Here is a 19,379-nt window from a genome sequence, read left to right on the forward strand (position 1 = left end):
GTTTTAACCCATTTAGACCTGACATCGAAATTTAAAATTGTCTTCTAAAATTTAAAGACATGTTTTTTTAAATTTCGATCAGGTCAGGTCTGGACATGTCATGATTTAGAATCTAAATCATGTCATGATTTAGAATCTAAATCATGACAGTTTTCAGAAAAACCCATGTTGGCTAAAGGTAGTAAGCTAATAAAAATGACTAGAAGTGAATGCCCTAGTTTAGACCCAGGGGACCCAGCTGTCTGCTGGCCGCCGTCAAGAGACTGGTAATAATAACCACGACGGGTCATTTTAGCACCGAGTGCCGCGCTACGAGCTTGTACATCTGCCCTTTTAGAAAAAATCGGGAAAATGCGGTGCAAATCTCTGTATATATTCTTTCACAACCAACGTTTTTAACTCCTATCTTTGCTTCTGGGGGGGGGGGGGTCCCTCCCTGGAACAACATATTTCCAGATGGGCGTTCGGCAGGCCAATTCATTTTGGGGCTCGTTCCCAAGTAGGCCGGTGGTTCCAGACGGGCACATGGTCTAGTATTTTTGATAATCACTGAGCCTTTCGCTGTGTGCGTGTTTGCGTGTGTGTGTGTGCGTGTGTGCGTGTGCGTGTCTGTCTCCAGGTGCAGTGCTATGAGATCACGCGGTCCAAACCCCACTACCGTAAGCTGTGGGAGGTCCAGGCTCCGGGCATCGCTCAGTGGCTGGGCATGGTCCGGGACCGCCTCTGTGTGGGATACCCCTCTGGCTTCGCCCTGCTGGCCCTGCAGGTAATTAAAACCCCGTTTTGGGGGCGGGAACCCCCTTTTTGGTGTTTTTAAAGCATTATGTTATACTATAAAATAGCAGATTTTTTGAAAAATCATCAAATCTTTGAATACCGGTATATGTTATTACAGAGTGAACTTTTTTTTAATTTTATTATTTTTTTTATTTCGTTTTTTTTTGTGGCTTTCGCCTTTATTTTTATATATTTTTATGGAGGGACAGACAGTAGGCTGACAGGAAATGGGGAGAGAGATGGGGGGGGAAGACATGCAGTAAAGGCCGTCGGGATCGGGAGTCGAACCCGCGGCACACTGCCAGACTGGATTACCAGCCAATGTGCCTGGACCACTGAGCCATGGCCCAGACTCAGAGTGAACTTTTTAACTCAAATCTTTGCATCTGGGGTGGGGGGTCCCTGGAACAACATATTTTCAGATGGGGGGGCGGAGGCATATTACATATAATTTTTGGGGTCCTTGACGTGAAACATTGAGCACCACTGATACAGAAACATTTTTTTTTTCAGAAAACTGCCAGGATTTTTGAAGACATTTTTTTTTATTTCGACGTCGGGCCAAAATGGGTTAAGGCTCACAAGGCTCCTGTTGATTCTGGTTCCATTTGAACACTCTTAGAGTTACAGTAAGAGGGTCTCAACATTTGAGAAGTACTAGCTGGACTCCTAATGTGCCATAGTGTCGTAGTAAATAATTGCCATACTGTACTTATTCTGAAGAAAACTTGAAGACTTGACACTTGACATTCAGTAAGTGGGTGTTATGATCATCAAAATAAGAACATTATAATGGTGTATAAAACAGAAAATGTAAACTTTGCCACGGACAAAACCGAGTCTTTGCCCCGGACACATTTTGTGGCCAAATTTGACTGAGGGGCTGCCATTGGATTCTTTTGAATTTTCATATCATATGTCATGTGAAAGCAGGTAATCGTAGCTTCAAATTGACATATTGGTTGTTCAGTTTGACCCACCGGTTTTGGAGATGTACTGTATGGCTTATAGAGTAATGTCTTGCAGAGAAAACAGCGAGTTGAGAAAACAGGCCTGACAAGTTCACTTCTGTGGACTCTTAAGGAGGAGTCTGCCTGCGCTATTATTAACCCGTTTTGGGGCGGGAACCCCTTTTGGTGTTTTAAACATTGTTATAATTTAGCTATTGAAAAATAGCAGATCTACAAGCCACCGAGTGGCGCGCAACGAGCTTGTAGGTCTGCTATTTTTGAAAAATCGTGGAAATATTTATTTCAAAAGATTTTTTTTTAAATTTTGAGTTCAGTTCAGCAGGCATATACAGTAATATATGGGAGTTTACCGGACTTTGTTGGTAAATGTACTAGGTGTTTCCTGACATTTACTCGACCGTATACCATTCTTTTTTGCGCAGTGCCCTGTGTTGTGACGCCTCCTCTCCTCCCCTCCCTCAACAGGGCGAGTCGTCCCCGGTCAGCCTGGTGAGTCCCGGCGACCCGTCGCTGGCCTTCCTGTCCCAGCAGCCCCTGGACGCACTGCACGCCGCCGAGGTGGGCACGGAGGAGCTGCTGCTCTGCTTCGCCCAGCTGGGCATCTACGTGGACCCGCACGGGCGCCGCTCGCGCACGCAGGAGCTGATGTGGCCCGCCACGCCCGTGGCCTGCAGTACGTAACCACTACAATACGTGTGTGTGTGTGTGTGTGTGTGTGTGTGTGTGGTGTGTGTGTGTGTGTGTGTGTGTGTGTGTGTGTGTGTGTGTGTGTGTGTGTGTGTGTGTGTGTGTGTGTGTGTGTGTGTGTGTGTGTGTGTGTGTGTGTGTGTGTGTGTCAGTGTTGTTTTAGTCACATGTTAGTCACCTGGAATGTTTTAGTGTTCTAGTTTTAGTCGACTAAATGTCATAAGATTTTAGTCGACTAAATCTACAGTTGATTTAGTCGACCAAACTGGGTTTTTTTTGGCGGGCTTTGATGCCGTCGTAATGGCTCATTTTACACTTGTAGATTGTAGATCTGCTATTTTCAGCATGCAACCAAGTGTCAAATGACTTATACTGGATCTGTTGACAAAATTGTCAATACATTTAGCTTAGTTTTAGTCATAATAGCTTCGTGTTCATTTAGTTTCCATTTGGTTTTCGTCGACGGACATTTTCCGTCTTAGTTTTAGCCGACAAAAACAACACTGGTGTGTGTGTGTGCTTGCGTGCGTTCGTGTGCGCGTGTGCGTCATCACACAACCAATAATTTAAGTAACCTAACATTTTAACAATTAAGTAATATTATGCCGTGCATACTGTCAAATGATTTACCCATAAAGAAAACATTGTGAAATAAAAACATGCTCTGTGTGTGTGTGTGTGTGTGTGTGTGTGTGTGTGTGTGTGTGTGTGTGTGTGTGTGTGTGTGTGTGTGTGTGTGTGTGTGTGTGTGTGTGTGTGTGTGCAGGTTCCACCTCGTCCTACCTGACTGTGTACAGTGAGTACGGTGTGGATGTGTTTGACATCCACACCACAGCGTGGGTCCAGACCGTCTCTCTCAGGAAGGTAAATATTCAACCGGCAATCCTCTTTCTATACCTGCTTCTTTTTCTTCTTGTGCTCGGTACATCTTTAAACCCATTTTGACCTGAGATCAGATTCTAAAAATGTCTTCTACATCCTGACAGTTTTCTGAAAAAGCTATGTTTCTATGTAAATGGTAAATGGTAAATGGCGCATTTATATAGCGCCTTTATCCAAGGCGCTTTACAGAGATTGTGCATTACATTCACCCATTCACACACACATACATTCATACACCGATGGCAACGGAAACCATGCAAGGCACCAACTAGCACATCGGGAGCAATTAGGGGTTCAGTGTCTTGCTCAAGGACACTTCGACAGTAACTCTGGGGGAGCCTGGGTTTGAACTGGCAACCTTGCGGTTACCATCCAGGCACTCTACCCCTGAACCACCGCCGCCCCTATGTCAGTCGTTCTTATTTTTCAAAAATAGCAGACCTACAAGCTTGTTTTAAACCCATTTAGGCCTGACGTCGCTCTGAAAGAATATTATATTCAAAGATTTGTTGCCGATTTTTACGATTTAAAAAAAAATAGCAGACCTACAAGCTTGTAAGTGCGCCACTCGGTGGCATGCTATGAGCTTGTAGATCTGCTATTTTTCAATAGCTAATATATATATATATATAACATAATGCTTAGTTAAAACACCAAATGGGGGTTCTCGTCCAGAATGGGTTAAACCCATTTAGACCCGAGGACGATCATGACAGTTTTCTGAGAAAAAAACACCTATGTTTCTATGTCTGTGGTTCTCAAACTATTTCATGTCAAAGAGCCCCAGAATTATCTGTATTCGACCGCCGACCCCCCCCCCCCCCCCCCCCCCATCTGAAAATACCCCAAGGAGCAAAGATTTGATTTAAAAAACGTTCGCTCTGAAAGAATATATATATTCAAAGATTTGCGCCACATTTTCACCATTTCTTTCTAAAATAAAGTGCCGCGCTACGAGCTTGTAGATCTGCTATTTTTCAATAGCTAAAGTATAACACTGTGCTTCTCAAAGCGGAGGGGAGGTGGGGGGGTGTCTCAGTCGATCCCCCAGGGATGTGAAATGAATACATTGTATTTATTTTTGAGGGTCACTAAGCCCCTCCAATAGAGGGTATGCGCGTGACATCATCGTACCTGGAAGTTATGCGGGAACGCCCACTGAGTGGCAAAAAACTACTTTCTGGCCTTGACAGCCCATGCATCCAAACAGAAAAGTCCTAGTCTGATTGCATTAAACAATGTTAAACTCACCAACATTGCAGCTGTACGAAAAGCTTGAATGATCCTCTTTCTATCTGCAAAGTTTTTGTTTCATGAAAATCCACCATAGAAACGTTACGAGCTACTTTCTGTCAAGAAATGCCCTGCATTTGATTATGTTTCTAAGTGTCAGAGTTTGGAAGTGCTTGTTTTCAATAACACAACATTTTGCTGCCTCCTGCATTATGTGACATTTAGAAACGGGTGGTACGGCAGGACGGTTGAGTGATTTCCAACGAGCGCTTCCAAACTCCAACACTCCATGCTGCTCAATGTTTTGCCACTCAGTCTAGATGAGGGGGGCGTGTCCTGATGGGAAAATCATGCATGTGCATACTCTCTATACACGGCTTTTGAAGATTACGTAATATGGCGTCCAAGTCTGTTTTTTTTATAACACTTATGACATGAATCGTTTGCCAGCCAGCCAATTCTATGGACTTTAATGTTTGTCTGTCTGTCTGTCTGCCGTGTAGATCAGACCTCTGAACGTGGAGGGGACATTGAACCTGTTGGGATCAGAACAACCCAGACTCATCTACTTCAGCAACGAGTCCTCAGGTAAACAAACACCTCACATCCTCGCATGATCTTGTAGAACATCAGCTTGGACACAGAATCGGCAGGTTTTTTTGGAACATTTTCTGAAATTGTGTATTGGGTTTTCAACCCCTCTCATATCAAGGCCCATTATATATAGTTTGGGCATTTGAGAGGGACCATAGACCCTTCCTTCAGGCTTGGCCCCAACCCATTTAGGCCTGACGTCGAAATAAAAAAAAAACGTTCGCTCTGAAAGAATATGTATTCAAAGATTTGTGCCGCATTTTTACGATTTTTCAAAAAAGCAGATCTACAAGCTCGTAGCGTGCCACCAAGTGGCGCGCTACGAGCTGCTATTGTTCAATAGCTAAAGTATAACATAATGCTTGGATAAAACACCAAAAGGGGTTCCCGTCCAGAATGGGTTAAAAACATGAGAAACATGAAAACAAATTTAGACCTTAGGACGATTCTACAAAATGTCTTCTAAATCCTGACGGTTTTCTGAAAAACCTCATGTTTCTATATCAGTGGTTCTCAAACTATTTTTGGCTGCGGACCCCCATCCGAAAATATGTTGTTCCAGGGACCCCCCCAGAAGCAAAGATGTGAATTAAAAACGTTCGCTCTGAAATAATATATATTCAAAGATATCCACCACATTTTCACGATTTTTCAAAAATAGCAGATCTACAAGCGTGTAGCGTGCCACTCGGTGCCGCGCTATGAGCTTGTAGATCTGCTATTTTCCAACAACTAAAGAATAACATAATGCTTAAAACACCAAAAGGGGTTCCCGTTCTGAATGGGGTAAGAAGTTGTGAAAATAGCCGATCCACAAGCTCACAATGCGGCATGAAGCGTCACTTTGTGAGCTTGTAGATTTGCTATTTTCTCTAGTTTGGGTCCCGGCAAACGTCTAATTTGGGTCTTGAGCTGAAACCTCTCTCTCACTCTCACTCTCTCACTCGCTGTGCTGTTCTCTCCTCCCCACCAGAGGGGGAGCTGTCTATTCCAGAGGTGTCGGAACACAGCAGGAAGTTGATGGTTCGAACGCGCAGCAAGAGGAAGTTCCTGTTCAAGGTTCCAGAGGAGGAGAGACTCCAGCAGCGGAGGTATATATACTTCCTGTTTGTGTTGCACGGACTTCCTGTTCATAATGTAGCATTTGGTCCAAATGAGTTAGTTCAACGTTGAGTTAGTTCAGTGTTGAGTTAGTTCAACGTTGAGTTAGTTCAACGTTGAGTTAGTTCAACGTTGAGTTAGTTCAACGTTGAGTTAGTTCAACGCTGAGATAGTTCAACGTTGAGATAGTTCAATGTTGAGTTAGTTCAACGTTGAGATAGTTCAACGTTGAGATAGTTCAACGTTGAGTTAGTTCAACGCTGAGTTAGTTCAACGCTGAGTTAGTTCAATGCTGAGTTAGTTCAACGCTGAGTTAGTTCAACGTTGAGTTAGTTCAACGTTGAGATAGTTCAACGTTGAGATAGTTCAATGTTGAGATAGTTCAATGTTGAGTTAGTTCAACTTTGAGTTAGTTCAACGTTGAGTTAGTTCAACGTTGAGATAGTTCAATGTTGAGTTAGTTCAACGTGAGTTAGTTCAACGTTGAGTTAGTTCAATGTTGAGAGAGTTCAATGTTGAGTTAGTTCAATGTTGAGTTAGTTCAACGTTGAGATAGTTCAACGTTGAGTTAGTTCAATGTTGAGATAGTTCAATGTTGAGTTAGTTCAACGTTGAGATAGTTCAACGTTGAGTTAGTTCAACGTTGAGTTAGTTCAATGTTGAGTTAGTTCAATGTTGAGATAGTTCAATGTTGAGTCAGTTCAATGTTGAGTTAGTTCAACGTTGAGTTAGTTCAACGCTGAGTTAGTTCAACGCTGAGTTAGTTCAATGTCGGGAGGGCAGCCTGGGATGCGTCCCCGTTTTTCCTACCCGGTTTCTCCCCAGTGAGGGGTGGGAGGGGCCGGGGGCCGTCTGGACGGCAGGCGTCTGTGGAACTTGAAGGACAACGTAGGGACATGTAAATACTTTGGCGAAAACAAAAGCACAACACCAGGATAAAGGAAACATTCAGTACAAAATGTCCAGTTTGCTAATTCACAACTACTACTCCTACTTTGGTGTTGAAACTTTGGTGTTGAAACTATAAACTTTCACGACAGCAGATGTAATTCATGAAAAGGCTACAGCAGTGAAGTCGGTTCACGGAAGCTGTTGTAGGCTGTGTGGGGATTGTCTGACGAGGTTCGCAATTTTTGCAATTAAGTAAAAAGAATCACACCCGTGTGAACTGAGTGGTGCAACTACACATTTACTGTTATAGTTACTGTACATTACACAACATCTGTTGAGGAATAACTATAAAGATTGATTATATAGAGATTGATTCACTCTGACGTGATATCTGTGATGTCAGTGACGTCACATACTAACCATAGCAACCATGCTCATTTTTGAGTGGTGTAAACCACTCCTACAACTGGCTTTGTTAGTTTACGTGTCTGTCTGTTCGTACCAAAAAATTAGCATGGTTGCTATGGTCACCCAGTTCACACGGGTGTGATTTCATTACGTCAGACATTACGTCAGACCACAGCTGATAGTCTATATAAGACCTTACACCACTCAGTTCACACGGGTGTGATTTTTTTGGTACGAACAAACAAACACGGGTACACGCGTACAAAGCCAGTTGTTGGAGTGGTTTGCACCACTCAAAAAAAAAAATAATAATCTTGGGAACCCCCTCCAAAATAATGTGTGTGTGTGTGTGTGTGTGTGTGTGTGTGTGTGTGTGTGTGTGTGTGTGTGTGTGTGTGTGTGTGTGTGTGTGTGTGTGTGTGTGTGTGTGTGTGTGTGTGTGTGTGCGTGTGCGCGCGTGTGTGTGCGCGCAGAGAGATGCTGAGGGACCCAGAGTTGCGGTCCAAGATGATCTCCCACCCGACCAACTTCAACCACGTCGCTCACATGGGACCAGGAGACGGCATGCAGGTTCTGATGGATCTGCCTCTGGTACCGTTCGCTATACTCCAATTTAATAATGTCCTACTGTTCTAATAATGGACCTGCCTCTGGCACCGTTCGCTATACTCCAATTTAACCCATTTTGGGCGGGAACCCCTTTTGGTGTTAGCATTATGTTATGCTTTAGCTATTTTTGAAAAATCGAAGAACGACTGACATAGAAACATAGCTTTTTCAGAAAACTGTCAGGTTGTAGAAGACATTTTTAGAATCTGATCTCAGGTCAAAATGGGTTAATGTTCTAATGGACCTGCCTCTGGTACCGTTCGCTATACTCCAATTTAATATGTCCCACTGCACTTTGATCTGTTTCAATTTGTTCACTTTGATCTATTTCAAGACATTCTACTGTGGGGTTTGATCCATTTGTAATGCATTCTACTGCAGTCTGTTGGGTAGGGCAAATGATATATTCTTAAAACATTAAACTCTATAGCAATGATTACTGTCACAATATAGAGCTATTTGACACTGTTACTGAACACACACTCTATAGCAATGATTACTGTCACAATATAGAGCTATTTAACACTGTTACTGAACACACACTCTATAGCAATGATTACTGTCACAATATAGAGCTATTTTATTTTAACAAAGACATACCACTTACCTTTAAATAGGAGAAGCAATACAAGAACAATCTAAGGAATTGGAAAACAAATGTTATGGAAGTAGTGTAAATATGCTTTGTTTTTGTCTACTATAGTCTATTCCGTTGGGGAACCCCTTTTGGTGTTTTAACTAAGCATTATGTTATACTTTAGCTATTGAAAAATAGCAGATCTACAAGCTCATAGCGCGCCACCGAGTGGCGCGCTACGAGCTTGTAGGTCTGCTATTTTTGAAAAATCGTGAAAATGCGGCACAAATCTTTGAATATATATTCTTTCAGAACGAACGTTTTTTGTTATTTTTTTCGAAATGGTTTAAATGTCTTGAGCTGCAGCCTTTTCTAGTCGACTGTATTGCATTGTAGTTCATTCCTAAATGCCCTGTTGTGCTGTACTAATGTACTTGTGCATGTGGTACTATTGTTAAAAAAAATAATCTGCTCTCTACTCTTGTGTTTCTCAGCATGATGCCATGAGTTTTCACCCTAATCTCTGACAGGAGGGAATAGACTCTATCCTGTATTCCTCTCTCCTCCACCCATCACTCTCTCCATTAGGATCCTAGTAGAGATTACATTGCACGACTGACTCTCAAAATCTCTCTCTTCCAATTTTTTACTTTTTTTTTTTAGAAAATTCCTGATGAATTTTCTTTTAGACTCTCTGCCTAATTTATACTTCGTAGCACGGCGGTGTGTCGCTGGTCAAAAAAAGAAAAGAGGAATTACTCTGTTTATGTTTATTTTTTTGATATGGACATCACAATCACATTATTATTATTATTATTATTATTTGTTTATTTATTTGATATGGACATCACAATCACATTATTATTATTATTATTATTATTTGTTTATTTATTTGATATGGACATCACAATCACATTTGCACAATTTGTAGATGCGTTGCCTTACAGGGTGTTTTCACCACCTGTCCACAGGAGACTTTTCTAAAAAATACCGTAACACTTTAGTTTTCAAAAACCCAACCCAAAAAAAATAGCCGCCCACTACCTAATATCAGCCCAGGTTCTGACACCATTTTGCGTAATAACCGTCTCGTCCAAGTAACCGCCCTCGTCCGTATAAACGCCCATGGGCCGTTGTTTGCAAATTTAGTCCGCCTCATTTATATTACGGTATATATATATACTGTATATACAGTATATATATACACCGCGTGTTGAGTTTGCAAAGCAAAGTTCTTTGTTTACCCAGGGTAAGTGGACTAAGCTCGAGATGCTTGTTTACAGCCACTCCCTGCTCATAGAACATTTCATGGTTGGGGTTCAATGCCTTGCTCAAGGGCACTTCAGCGGTGGTAATTTTAACGTGGCGGTCCGGGGATTCGAACTGGCGACCTTCCGGTATCAAGACCGCTCCGCAAACCGTTCGGCCACCGCTGCAGATCTCCTATTTTCTGCGCGCCACTCACTGTGGCCTTTTGTCTTTTTGATTTATGTCCTTTACTGAGAAGGCAGACTGTCCGAATGAGTTGTTACACCTGGGAACAATACAGTTTAATTACCACTTGTTTGAGGCTCTTGTAGTTTCTCTACCAGTCCAGAGAACAAAGCTTTTCCACTCTACTCTACGAGCCGACAAGGCGTTGTTGGCTTGTAGGCAGTGTTGGAAAGTAACTGTGTATTTTTAAGTACATTCACTGAAGTACTGTGCTCATGTACAAACGGAAATCTGGCGATCACATGATCTAGTTATTCCAGTCACTTCACTGTATCTCTAGTGGCAGAGAGTCAAACGGTGACTCATATGTTAGCCTACGGCACCATCTAGTGGTAAACACTGAATACACAGTGTTGATGTGCTGCATTACCAAAGCAAGTGTCAAAGTATATAAATTATATACAGTTGGAGGAGGTACAGCATTGTGTAAACATAAAGTATACAGTTGGAGGAGGTACAGCATTGTGTAAACATAAAGTATATACAGTTGGAGGAGGTACAGCATTGTGTAAACATAAAGTATATACAGTTATAGGAGGTACAGCATTGTGTAAACATAAAGTATATACAGTTGGAGGAGGTACAGCATTGTGTAAACAAAGTATATACAGTTGGAGGAGGTACAGCATTGTGTAAACATAAAGTATATACAGTTGGAGGAGGTACAGCATTGTGTAAACATAAAGTAGATACAGTTGGAGGAGGTACAGCATTGTGTAAATAGAGCTATGCCACATTGCGTCGTTATATACATTTTATATATATAATATACAGAGTATAAAGCTTTCTATTGAAGAGAAGTAGTTTGACAGAACCGTATCTTAAAGACCAGAGCTTTTGCAAGTTCTGGAGCGGACGTTTAGCACTAGTCTTATCCGTTTAGGTTTTGAGAGAGGTCCGTAGGTTTTTATTTATTCTATTTTCTGTCCGGCGACACACCCGCCCACCGCGCGACGGAGAATAAACGAAGCCTCCTCTCTCCTTCTTCTCCTCCTCCTCCACTCCTTCCAGTCCACCTCCAGTGATGTCACTTCCTCCCCCCGCCCCCCCCTCATCTCCCCTCCCTCCAACTTTGAACATGTGTATCACATGACTCCTCTGTCCGCCGGGGTCTTCCTGCAGACGGACTCCTCCTCCTGCTCCTCCTCTCCCTCCTCTTCCTCTCTGGGCAGGGTAGGCCTCTCCTCTCTCTCCCTCTCTCTCTCCCTCCCTCTCTCTGCCTCTCTCTCCCTCTCTCTCTCTCGCTCTCCCCCGCGAGTGCGGAATCGCCTTCGCGACCCAATAAGGACAGTATAGTAAATCCTCTTCCCCCCCCCCAGCGTCCCGCAAGTAGGGAAAGTCGCGAGGGTGGGCGTGACCATTTACTCAAACCCCGAAGGAGATTCCGCACTCGCCTCTCTCCCTCCCGCTGTCTCTCTGGAGCCACATCCCAATACTCTAATGTCCCTCCTCGCGTCGTCCACTCGCGGACCGTGGATATGTCACCAAATAGTAGCCCGGGGCGCTTTAAACCCATTTAGACCTGAGGACGCATCTGTGTCATATTATAGCTTTTAACCCATTTTGGGCGGGAACCCCTTTTGGTGTTTTAACTAAGCATTATGTTATACTTTAGCTATTGAAAAATAGCAGATCTACAAGCTCATAGCGCGCCACCGAGTGGCGCGCTATGAACTTGTAGGTCTGCTATTTTTGAAAAATCGTAAAAATGCGGCACAAATCTTTGAATATATATTCTTTCAGAGCGAACGTTTTTTTTATTTCGACGTCAGGCCTGAATGGGTTAATGACGCAAAATTGTACCGTAGGGCGTTTAAAGGGAACCAGGCGGGGCCATTTTATTTATTTTTGCACTGGCCCGCACATCGGACCGCTTTTTTCCCGCCGACCTCACGCCGACTGCTCGGTGCCGGGGTTCTTGTATTCTTTATTTTGTTTTTTTTACTGACGATAAGGTTAGAAAGAAGTTCAGTCAGGGTTAGGAATCGGTTTACTGGGGGTTAAGCTTAGGAATTGGGGTTAGGTTTTAGACATAGTTTTACTGAGGTTTAAAGGGCCACTTCACCCCTTTTGCAACCAGATCTTATTTTAATGATGTTTGGGAGACAAGAAACACTTTCCTGGGGGTTTTATGTGGGTAATTTGTGTTTTTAGATATTTCAGTATTTCAAAGTGTCCATGGGCTCCATGATGTCATGGACACTGGGCTCACTTATTTCCTGGACTACATGTTGTCTCAGTAAGACAGCCCTCCCCCTATCCACAAGAAGGAGCAGTGGACCAAAGCAGTATGGGAATTGTAGTCCAGGAAGGAAGTGAGCCCAGTGTCCATGACATCATGGAGCCCATGGCCACTTTGAAATACTAAAATATCTAAAAACACATATTACCCACGTAAAAACCCCAGGAAAGTGTTTCTTGTCTCCCAAACATCATTAAAATAAGATCTGGTTGCAAAAGGGGTGAAGTGGCCCTTTAAGGTTAGGAATAAGGTTAGGTTTAACCGTTTAAACATCATTTACGTTAGGTTACTTTAGGAATACCAGGCTGAGCAGTTCCGCCGGCTGTACGCGAGTACAGATCTTTAACTCTTGAGAGTGTAAAAATGAAACTAAAATGAATTAAATCAAATATCTAATGACTGAATCAAGCAACTTAACCCATTCCAGGCGGGAACCCCTTTTGGTGTTTGAAGCATCGTGTTATACTTTAGCTATTGAAAAATAGCAGATCTACAAGCTCATAGCGCATAAGCATAGCTTATAGGTCTGCTATTTTTGAAAAATGGGGAAAATGCGCCACAAATCTTTGAATATTATATTCTTTCAGAGCAAACGTTTTTACCTTTACTTCTGAGGGGTTCCTGGAATAACATATTTTCAGATTGGGGGGTCGGTGGCCCAATTACATATCATTTTTGGGGGTCCTTGACATGAAATATGGAGCACCGCTCATACAGAAACATGAGGTATAGAAAACTGTCAGAATTTAGAAGACATTTTTTTTTTCATTTTTTGACGTCAGGCCTAAATGGGTTAAAGACCTACTGTATATTGTAGATTTAATGTAGATTTTCACACTTTTTGACCATATTATTGTCCGTGGTCACCATATGGCCATACCTAGGTGGTATAGGACGTGGAAATGAGAGTATTGGGACGCGCGGCGTCCTTCTCTTCCATCTTCTCTCCATCGCGTTCATCCCTCTTTCACTCTCTCCTGTCCCCCCCCCCCCTCCTCCTCCCCCCCTCCCACCCACCCACCCTTCTATTATTTCTTTCTTCCGACTTGTCGTCTTTTCCGTTGTTTCTCCTATTTGTTTGATGTTGTTTTTTATTTCCGTCGTCGTCGTCATTCAACCTCTCCGCCTCTCTCTCTCTCCGCCACTTCTCTTCCTGAACTCTTTTTTTGGCTTCCCACCTCACTTCCTGTGTGGCCGATTAACTTCCTGTCCCCCCCCGTCGTCCAATCACCACTCACCCTGTCTTCAACGGAGGGTCTGTGGGGCACGTTTTAACTGTGTGTGTGTGTGTGTGTGTGTGTGTGTGTGTGTGTGTGTGTGTGTGTGTGTGTGTGTGTGTGTGTGTGTGTGTGTGTGTGTGTGTGTGTGTGTGTGTGTGTGTGTGTTTTTGTGTGTGCGTGCACGTGTGTGTCCAATCGCCGTGGATGGATGCGTGCGTGTGTGTTTGCGCGCACACTTGTGTGTGTGTGTGTTGGTGCGTGCGTGCGTGCGTGCATTCAGAGTGCATCGGCCTCTCAGGATGACTCGACGGCGAAAGAGAAGCCCCGCCCCCTGTCCAGCATCTCCCGCCAACAGAGAAGCAGAACGCACATCACTAGAACGGCCTCAGGTACACACACACACACACACACCAGTGTTGATTTTGACAGCAACATTTGATTTTAGTTTTTAGTCATAGTCTCTTGAATAGTTTTAATTTAGTCTCAGTCACATTTTAGTCACCCGCCATGTTTTAGTGTTAGTCTAGTTTTAGTCGACTAAACGTCATGGGACTTTAGTCGACTAAATCTACGGTTGATTAACATTTATTTTGGCGGGCCTTGATGCCGTCGTAATGACTGATTTTACACTTGCTGAAAATATGTTCAGCAAAACTATTTTCAGTAAAATGTCTGGTACTGTATCTCTTCTACCACTAGTCCCTTCTTAACATTTTAGTCTAGTTTTTATTTGTTGATGAAATTGTCAACATATTTAGTCTTAGTTTTAGTCATCATAGCCTATAGTTTTCATTTAGTTCCCATTTAGTTTCCATTTAATTTTCGTCAGTGAAAAAATGGTAGTCGACGAACATTTTTTCGTCATAGTATTAGTCGACGGAATCAACACACACACACACACACACACACACGCGCGTGTGTGTGTGTGCGTGCGTGGATTAAAGGTTCTCAGTCGCCACTCGACTGATTTCAGTCATTTGGATTCCAACAGAAGCCAAAGCCGTGTCTTCTGTGAAAGCGTGCATTAGCCGTTTTGAAGATGAAAGGGTATTTGTGACCAGATTTGACTGAGAGCCTGCCATCGCGCAAATTCCAGCTTTTCACCAGAGGAGAAAAACTTTATTTATTTATTTATTTTTCTTCAAAAATGAGTTTATAGCACAGGCAGACTCTTCACATACTAGAGCATGTCTGAAATAAGTGTCTGAGCTGAAATGGACATGTAAATATGAAATAAATGCTTAAACATGTAGCTAGGTGTAATGTTAGAGTCCACAGAAGCGAACCTTTCAAGCCTGTTTTCTCAACTCGCTGTTTTCTGCAAGACATTACTCTATAAGCCATATCTCCAAAACTGGTGGGTCAAACTGAACAAACAATATGTCAATTTGAAGCTATGGTTCCCTGCTTTCATATGACATGAAAAAAACGAAAATTCAAAAAAATCCAATGGCAGTCCCTCAGTCAAATTTTGTCACATTTGTTATATGTGATCAGACTATAGCAATAGAATACAAAGTTTAAGAAGCGTCTTATGAATTGGTCCTCAGAAATGTCGGCCCTAAAACATCATTACATTTTCAGTCTTGAGATTTCATTGTGCTTTATTCTGTGTGTTTGTGTGTGTGTGCACGTGCGTGCGTGTGCGTGTGTGTGTGTGTGTGTGTGTGTGTGTGTGCGTGCCAGACTTTGGAGCAGCGGGCTCATCCAGGAATGCGTCGGACCTGGACCAGGACTTTGATAAAGAGGTACGTCATGAAGAAACCACTTAACCCATTTTGGGGCGGGAACCCCTTTTGGTGTTAGCATTATGTTATGCTTTAGCTATTGGAAAATAGCAGATCTACAAGCTCATAGCGCGCCACCGAGTGGCGCGCTACGAGCTTGTAGGTCTGCTATTTAAAAAAAAAAAAATCGAAGAACCACTGACATAGAAACATCGATTTTTCAGAAAACTGTCAGGATGTAGAAGACATTTTTAGAATCTGATCTCAGGTCAAAATGGGTTAACACATTTAAAGCCGGGCGGTTCTCTCCGGGTGCCCTTTTATCAGGCAAAAACTACTACTGCATCTCATTTTCAAGGGGGATGGGAACCCATAAAACATGAACAAGATACATTAGAAAATATACAGTACACAGATACAGATAAGCCATATAGGCCTACACCCATAGAAATGTCCAATACCTACTGTACATGTTTGTTCTTTTTCTAAAACAAATGTATTAAAATTAAATGAAACGTATTCTTTCCCCCACCCTCCCTGTCCGTCTCTCTCTCTCTCTCTCTCTCTCTCTCTCTCTCTCTCTCTCTCTCTCTCTCTCTCTCTCTCTCTCTCTCTCTCTGTCTCTCTCCCATGCAGCCTGACTCTAACAGCAGTAATCTCAGCTCCCCTCCATCCCCGACATCTCCACATCGCAGCCAAACCACACTGGACAGCCTGGACTAATGCACACACACACACACACGCACACACACACACACACAGACACACACACACACTTCTAGCCAATCGCAGGACAGAAATCAGATGGTATAACGTGGGGTCTGAAAACTTTTAATTTAAAATAAGAAATTATGAAATCTCACTTTCTTTCTTTCTTTCTTTCTCTCCTTTTTTTCCACGAGGTTTGATAAAGGTGTTTGTGTTGTTGTACAGAACCGGAACGACGTCTGATTTCTCTTTTTTTTTTTTCTCATCGCACGACGGACGGCGTCTCGCGCGGTGGTCTTGAAGATCGGTCGCTTTCAAAACATATTACTTTTCGACGAGCCTTGCCGTCTTTTTGGACGTATAACAGTATAGAATCGGGCTCGTGATGCAATGCCAATTTCTTTTTTTTCTCCCTCCTGTTTTAACCCTAAAGAAAAGAATTGTTTCACTTTTTACCTTTTAAAGATGTGTTGTTGTTTTTTTCGTTTTTGTTTTTTTCAGGGTAACAATATCGCTCTAAAGACAGACGCACGCCATACACACACGCACACACATACACACGCACACGTGCGCCATCTTCTGTCTTTGTGCTAAAAGCAGGGCCCTCATTCATCAACATTGTGTACAAACTCAAACCATTCTTAACGGTTCTTTGAATCATGAGTGAGACTATATGCTCCCGTCTGCCCACAGAAATGGCTGTTTTACCCATAATGTGAGTACTAGTATAATCCCACAAATGGGATAAAACAACCTTTACGGATACATTTTCGGATACATTTTCCGTTTTCTCCTTTTTTTTCCTTTTTTGTTTGCTCATTTTAACGCTGTCCGTTCTAGTGGCTCTATGCACACACGCCATTTTGGAAAGAACTTGGGCCCCCTTTGCTACTTCCTCCACAGGTGTCACCGATGATAGTAATGAAGGCCCTGTTCCATTTCCATGGTGCTGCTATTGTTGCATGTTGGCTCTCTGGAAACACTCTGCTACACGAGTGGGTCTCAAAAAGGTGTCCTTGAGCGCCCGCACGGTTGTGTGACTCAACATTAAAATAGTTTGAGAACCACTGCGCAATAAATGGAACAGAGCCTTAATTAGTATCATCAGTAACACCTGTGAAGGGAGTAGGGAAGTAGAAAGAGTTATTCGGTGTGCACGGAGCCCCATTGGCTGAGATGAACTTTAGTCCAGACATTAGTAGTCCATAACAGAACGGTGTTCGTTCATCTTAAACCTCACGGCGATGATGATGGTCATTGGGTGAATGTCAAGTGTGTGTGTGTATAAAATAAATCAATGCAAATCATGATTTTTTTTATTTTTTTGCAACGATTACAGAAATTAAAAAAAAGCACACAGTGAGTCTTCAAGTGTTAGCTACGGTAATTTAAAAACAAAGTTTGAGTGAGACACCCCCCCGTTTTAAACGTTGAGGCGAACAGAATGATTTGCATAATAAGGCGTGAAAAGAACCCACAATGTTGTACTGTTATTTACTTATGCTGTAGGACCTACGTCACGCAATTCCAGTTCTCCACCAGTAGGTGGTACCCACCATTCAGAGTTAACGTTTTTAGGGGGGGGGGGGGGGGTCCCAGGAACAACATATTTTATTTTCAAATGGTGGTCGGCGGCCAAATGCATATAATTTGTGGGGTCCTTGACATGAAATAGTTTGAGAACCACTGACATAGCAACATAGGTTTTTCAGAAAACTCATGATTTAGAAGGCTTCTCTCAGTATTTGATTTTTTTTCCTGCAATATCCCGCCCCATATTTGCATACTGGGCCCTGGTTGGTTATAGCCTGGTTCCAGACGAATCTGGTTGGCTCATCACCACTTCGGCCGTGAAGTCCTCCCACAATTGAGAGGGGCCAGACTTAATCTGCCTGGGGTAATATGCATTGAGAGGGGCCAGACTTAATCTGCCTGGGGTAATATGCATTGAGAGGGGCCAGACTTAATCTGCCTGGGGTAATATGCATTGAGAGGGGCCAGACTTAATCTGCCTGGGGTAATATGCATTGAGAGGGGCCAGGCTTAATCTGCCTGGGGTAATATGCATTGAGAGGGGCCAGGCTTAATCTGCCTGGGGTAATATGCATTGAGAGGGGCCAGGCTTAATCTGCCTGGGGTAATATGCATTGAGAGGGGCCAGGCTTAATCTGCCTGGGGTAATATGCATTGAGAGGGGCCAGGCTTAATCTGCCTGGGGTAATATGCATTGAGAGGGGCCAGACTTAATCTGCCTGGGGTAATATGCATTGAGAGGGGCCAGGCTTAATCTGCCTGGGGTAATATGCATTGAGAGGGGCCAGGCTTAATCTGCCTGGGGTAATATGCATTGAGAGGGGCCAGGCTTAATCTGCCTGGGGCAATATGCATTGCAAAGGCAGATGAAGAATGGCTATGCGAGGCTAGCATGATGTGACACACGCCGTGAGCTTGTATATCTGCAAAAAATTGAATAGCCAACATATACTACAAATATAGATTAAAGTGGTTAGCAAACATTTTGTATCAAAAGAAACAATTGTTGATTAAATCAATCAGTATTTAGTTAGGCTGACACTTTAAAATAAAAGGCGCTGGAGAAAATTAAAAGGGATTTTCTTTATCCCGGATTAATAACACAAAAAAAGGAAATGTTAAATGATGCTAAAGACGACGATGGACCCCTATACTTTGAGAATCAGTGGTGTATAGAGCGTCCCTTTCACCGTCCGGAGGAGAATGTCCCATTCATTTTTCCTATAGACGTTTCAGAAAGTATTTATTTATCCCATTTAGACCTGGCGTCGAAATAAGAAAAAATTTCGCTCTGAAAGAATATATATTCAAAGATTTGTGCCGCATTTTTACGATTTTTCAAAAATAGCTATACCTACAGTACAAGCTCGTAGCGCGCCAGCGTGTAGATCTGCTATTTTTCAATAGCTAAATTGAAGCTAACATAATGCTTAGTTAAAACACCAAAAGGGGTTCCCGCCCTGTTAAAGACCTATAAGCCTCAGACAAAGACAACTCGGATGGTGACAAATCATGACAATAAACAACATTTTGGGCCGAACAAATAATTAGAAGAACAACTCGAAAAGAGAAAAAAAAGTGTTGTACCCTGCCTTTTTTGAGTGTCACTGTTGCACAGCCTAACACAGACACACACAGGCCAGTGAGGAGGGCTTGTACAGTACAGTACAGTACAGTACAGTACAGTACAGTACAGTACAGTACAGTACAGTACAGTACAGTACA

The 19,379-nt window shown here is 42.8% G+C and overlaps 1 protein-coding gene across 1 annotated transcript in view; it reads left to right on the forward strand.

Moving 5' to 3' along the window:
* The window catches only part of cdc42bpb (CDC42 binding protein kinase beta (DMPK-like)), a 94,606-nt gene extending 76,480 nt beyond the window's left edge, over positions 1-18,126 (forward strand). Inside the window, exons 30-38 of the mRNA XM_079526569.1 lie at positions 620-766; positions 2,214-2,421; positions 3,202-3,299; positions 5,054-5,138; positions 6,118-6,235; positions 8,018-8,135; positions 13,967-14,075; positions 15,373-15,434; positions 16,050-18,126. Of these exons, the coding sequence (XP_079382695.1) occupies positions 620-766; positions 2,214-2,421; positions 3,202-3,299; positions 5,054-5,138; positions 6,118-6,235; positions 8,018-8,135; positions 13,967-14,075; positions 15,373-15,434; positions 16,050-16,136 (1,032 nt within the window). The 3' untranslated portion in view covers positions 16,137-18,126. The remainder of the gene's footprint in view (positions 1-619; positions 767-2,213; positions 2,422-3,201; positions 3,300-5,053; positions 5,139-6,117; positions 6,236-8,017; positions 8,136-13,966; positions 14,076-15,372; positions 15,435-16,049) is intronic.
* The last annotated feature ends 1,253 nt before the right edge of the window (positions 18,127-19,379 follow it).

This window comes from Electrona antarctica (assembly GCF_951216825.1).
Source record: "Electrona antarctica genome assembly, chromosome: 17".
NCBI lineage: Eukaryota > Metazoa > Chordata > Actinopteri > Myctophiformes > Myctophidae > Electrona > Electrona antarctica.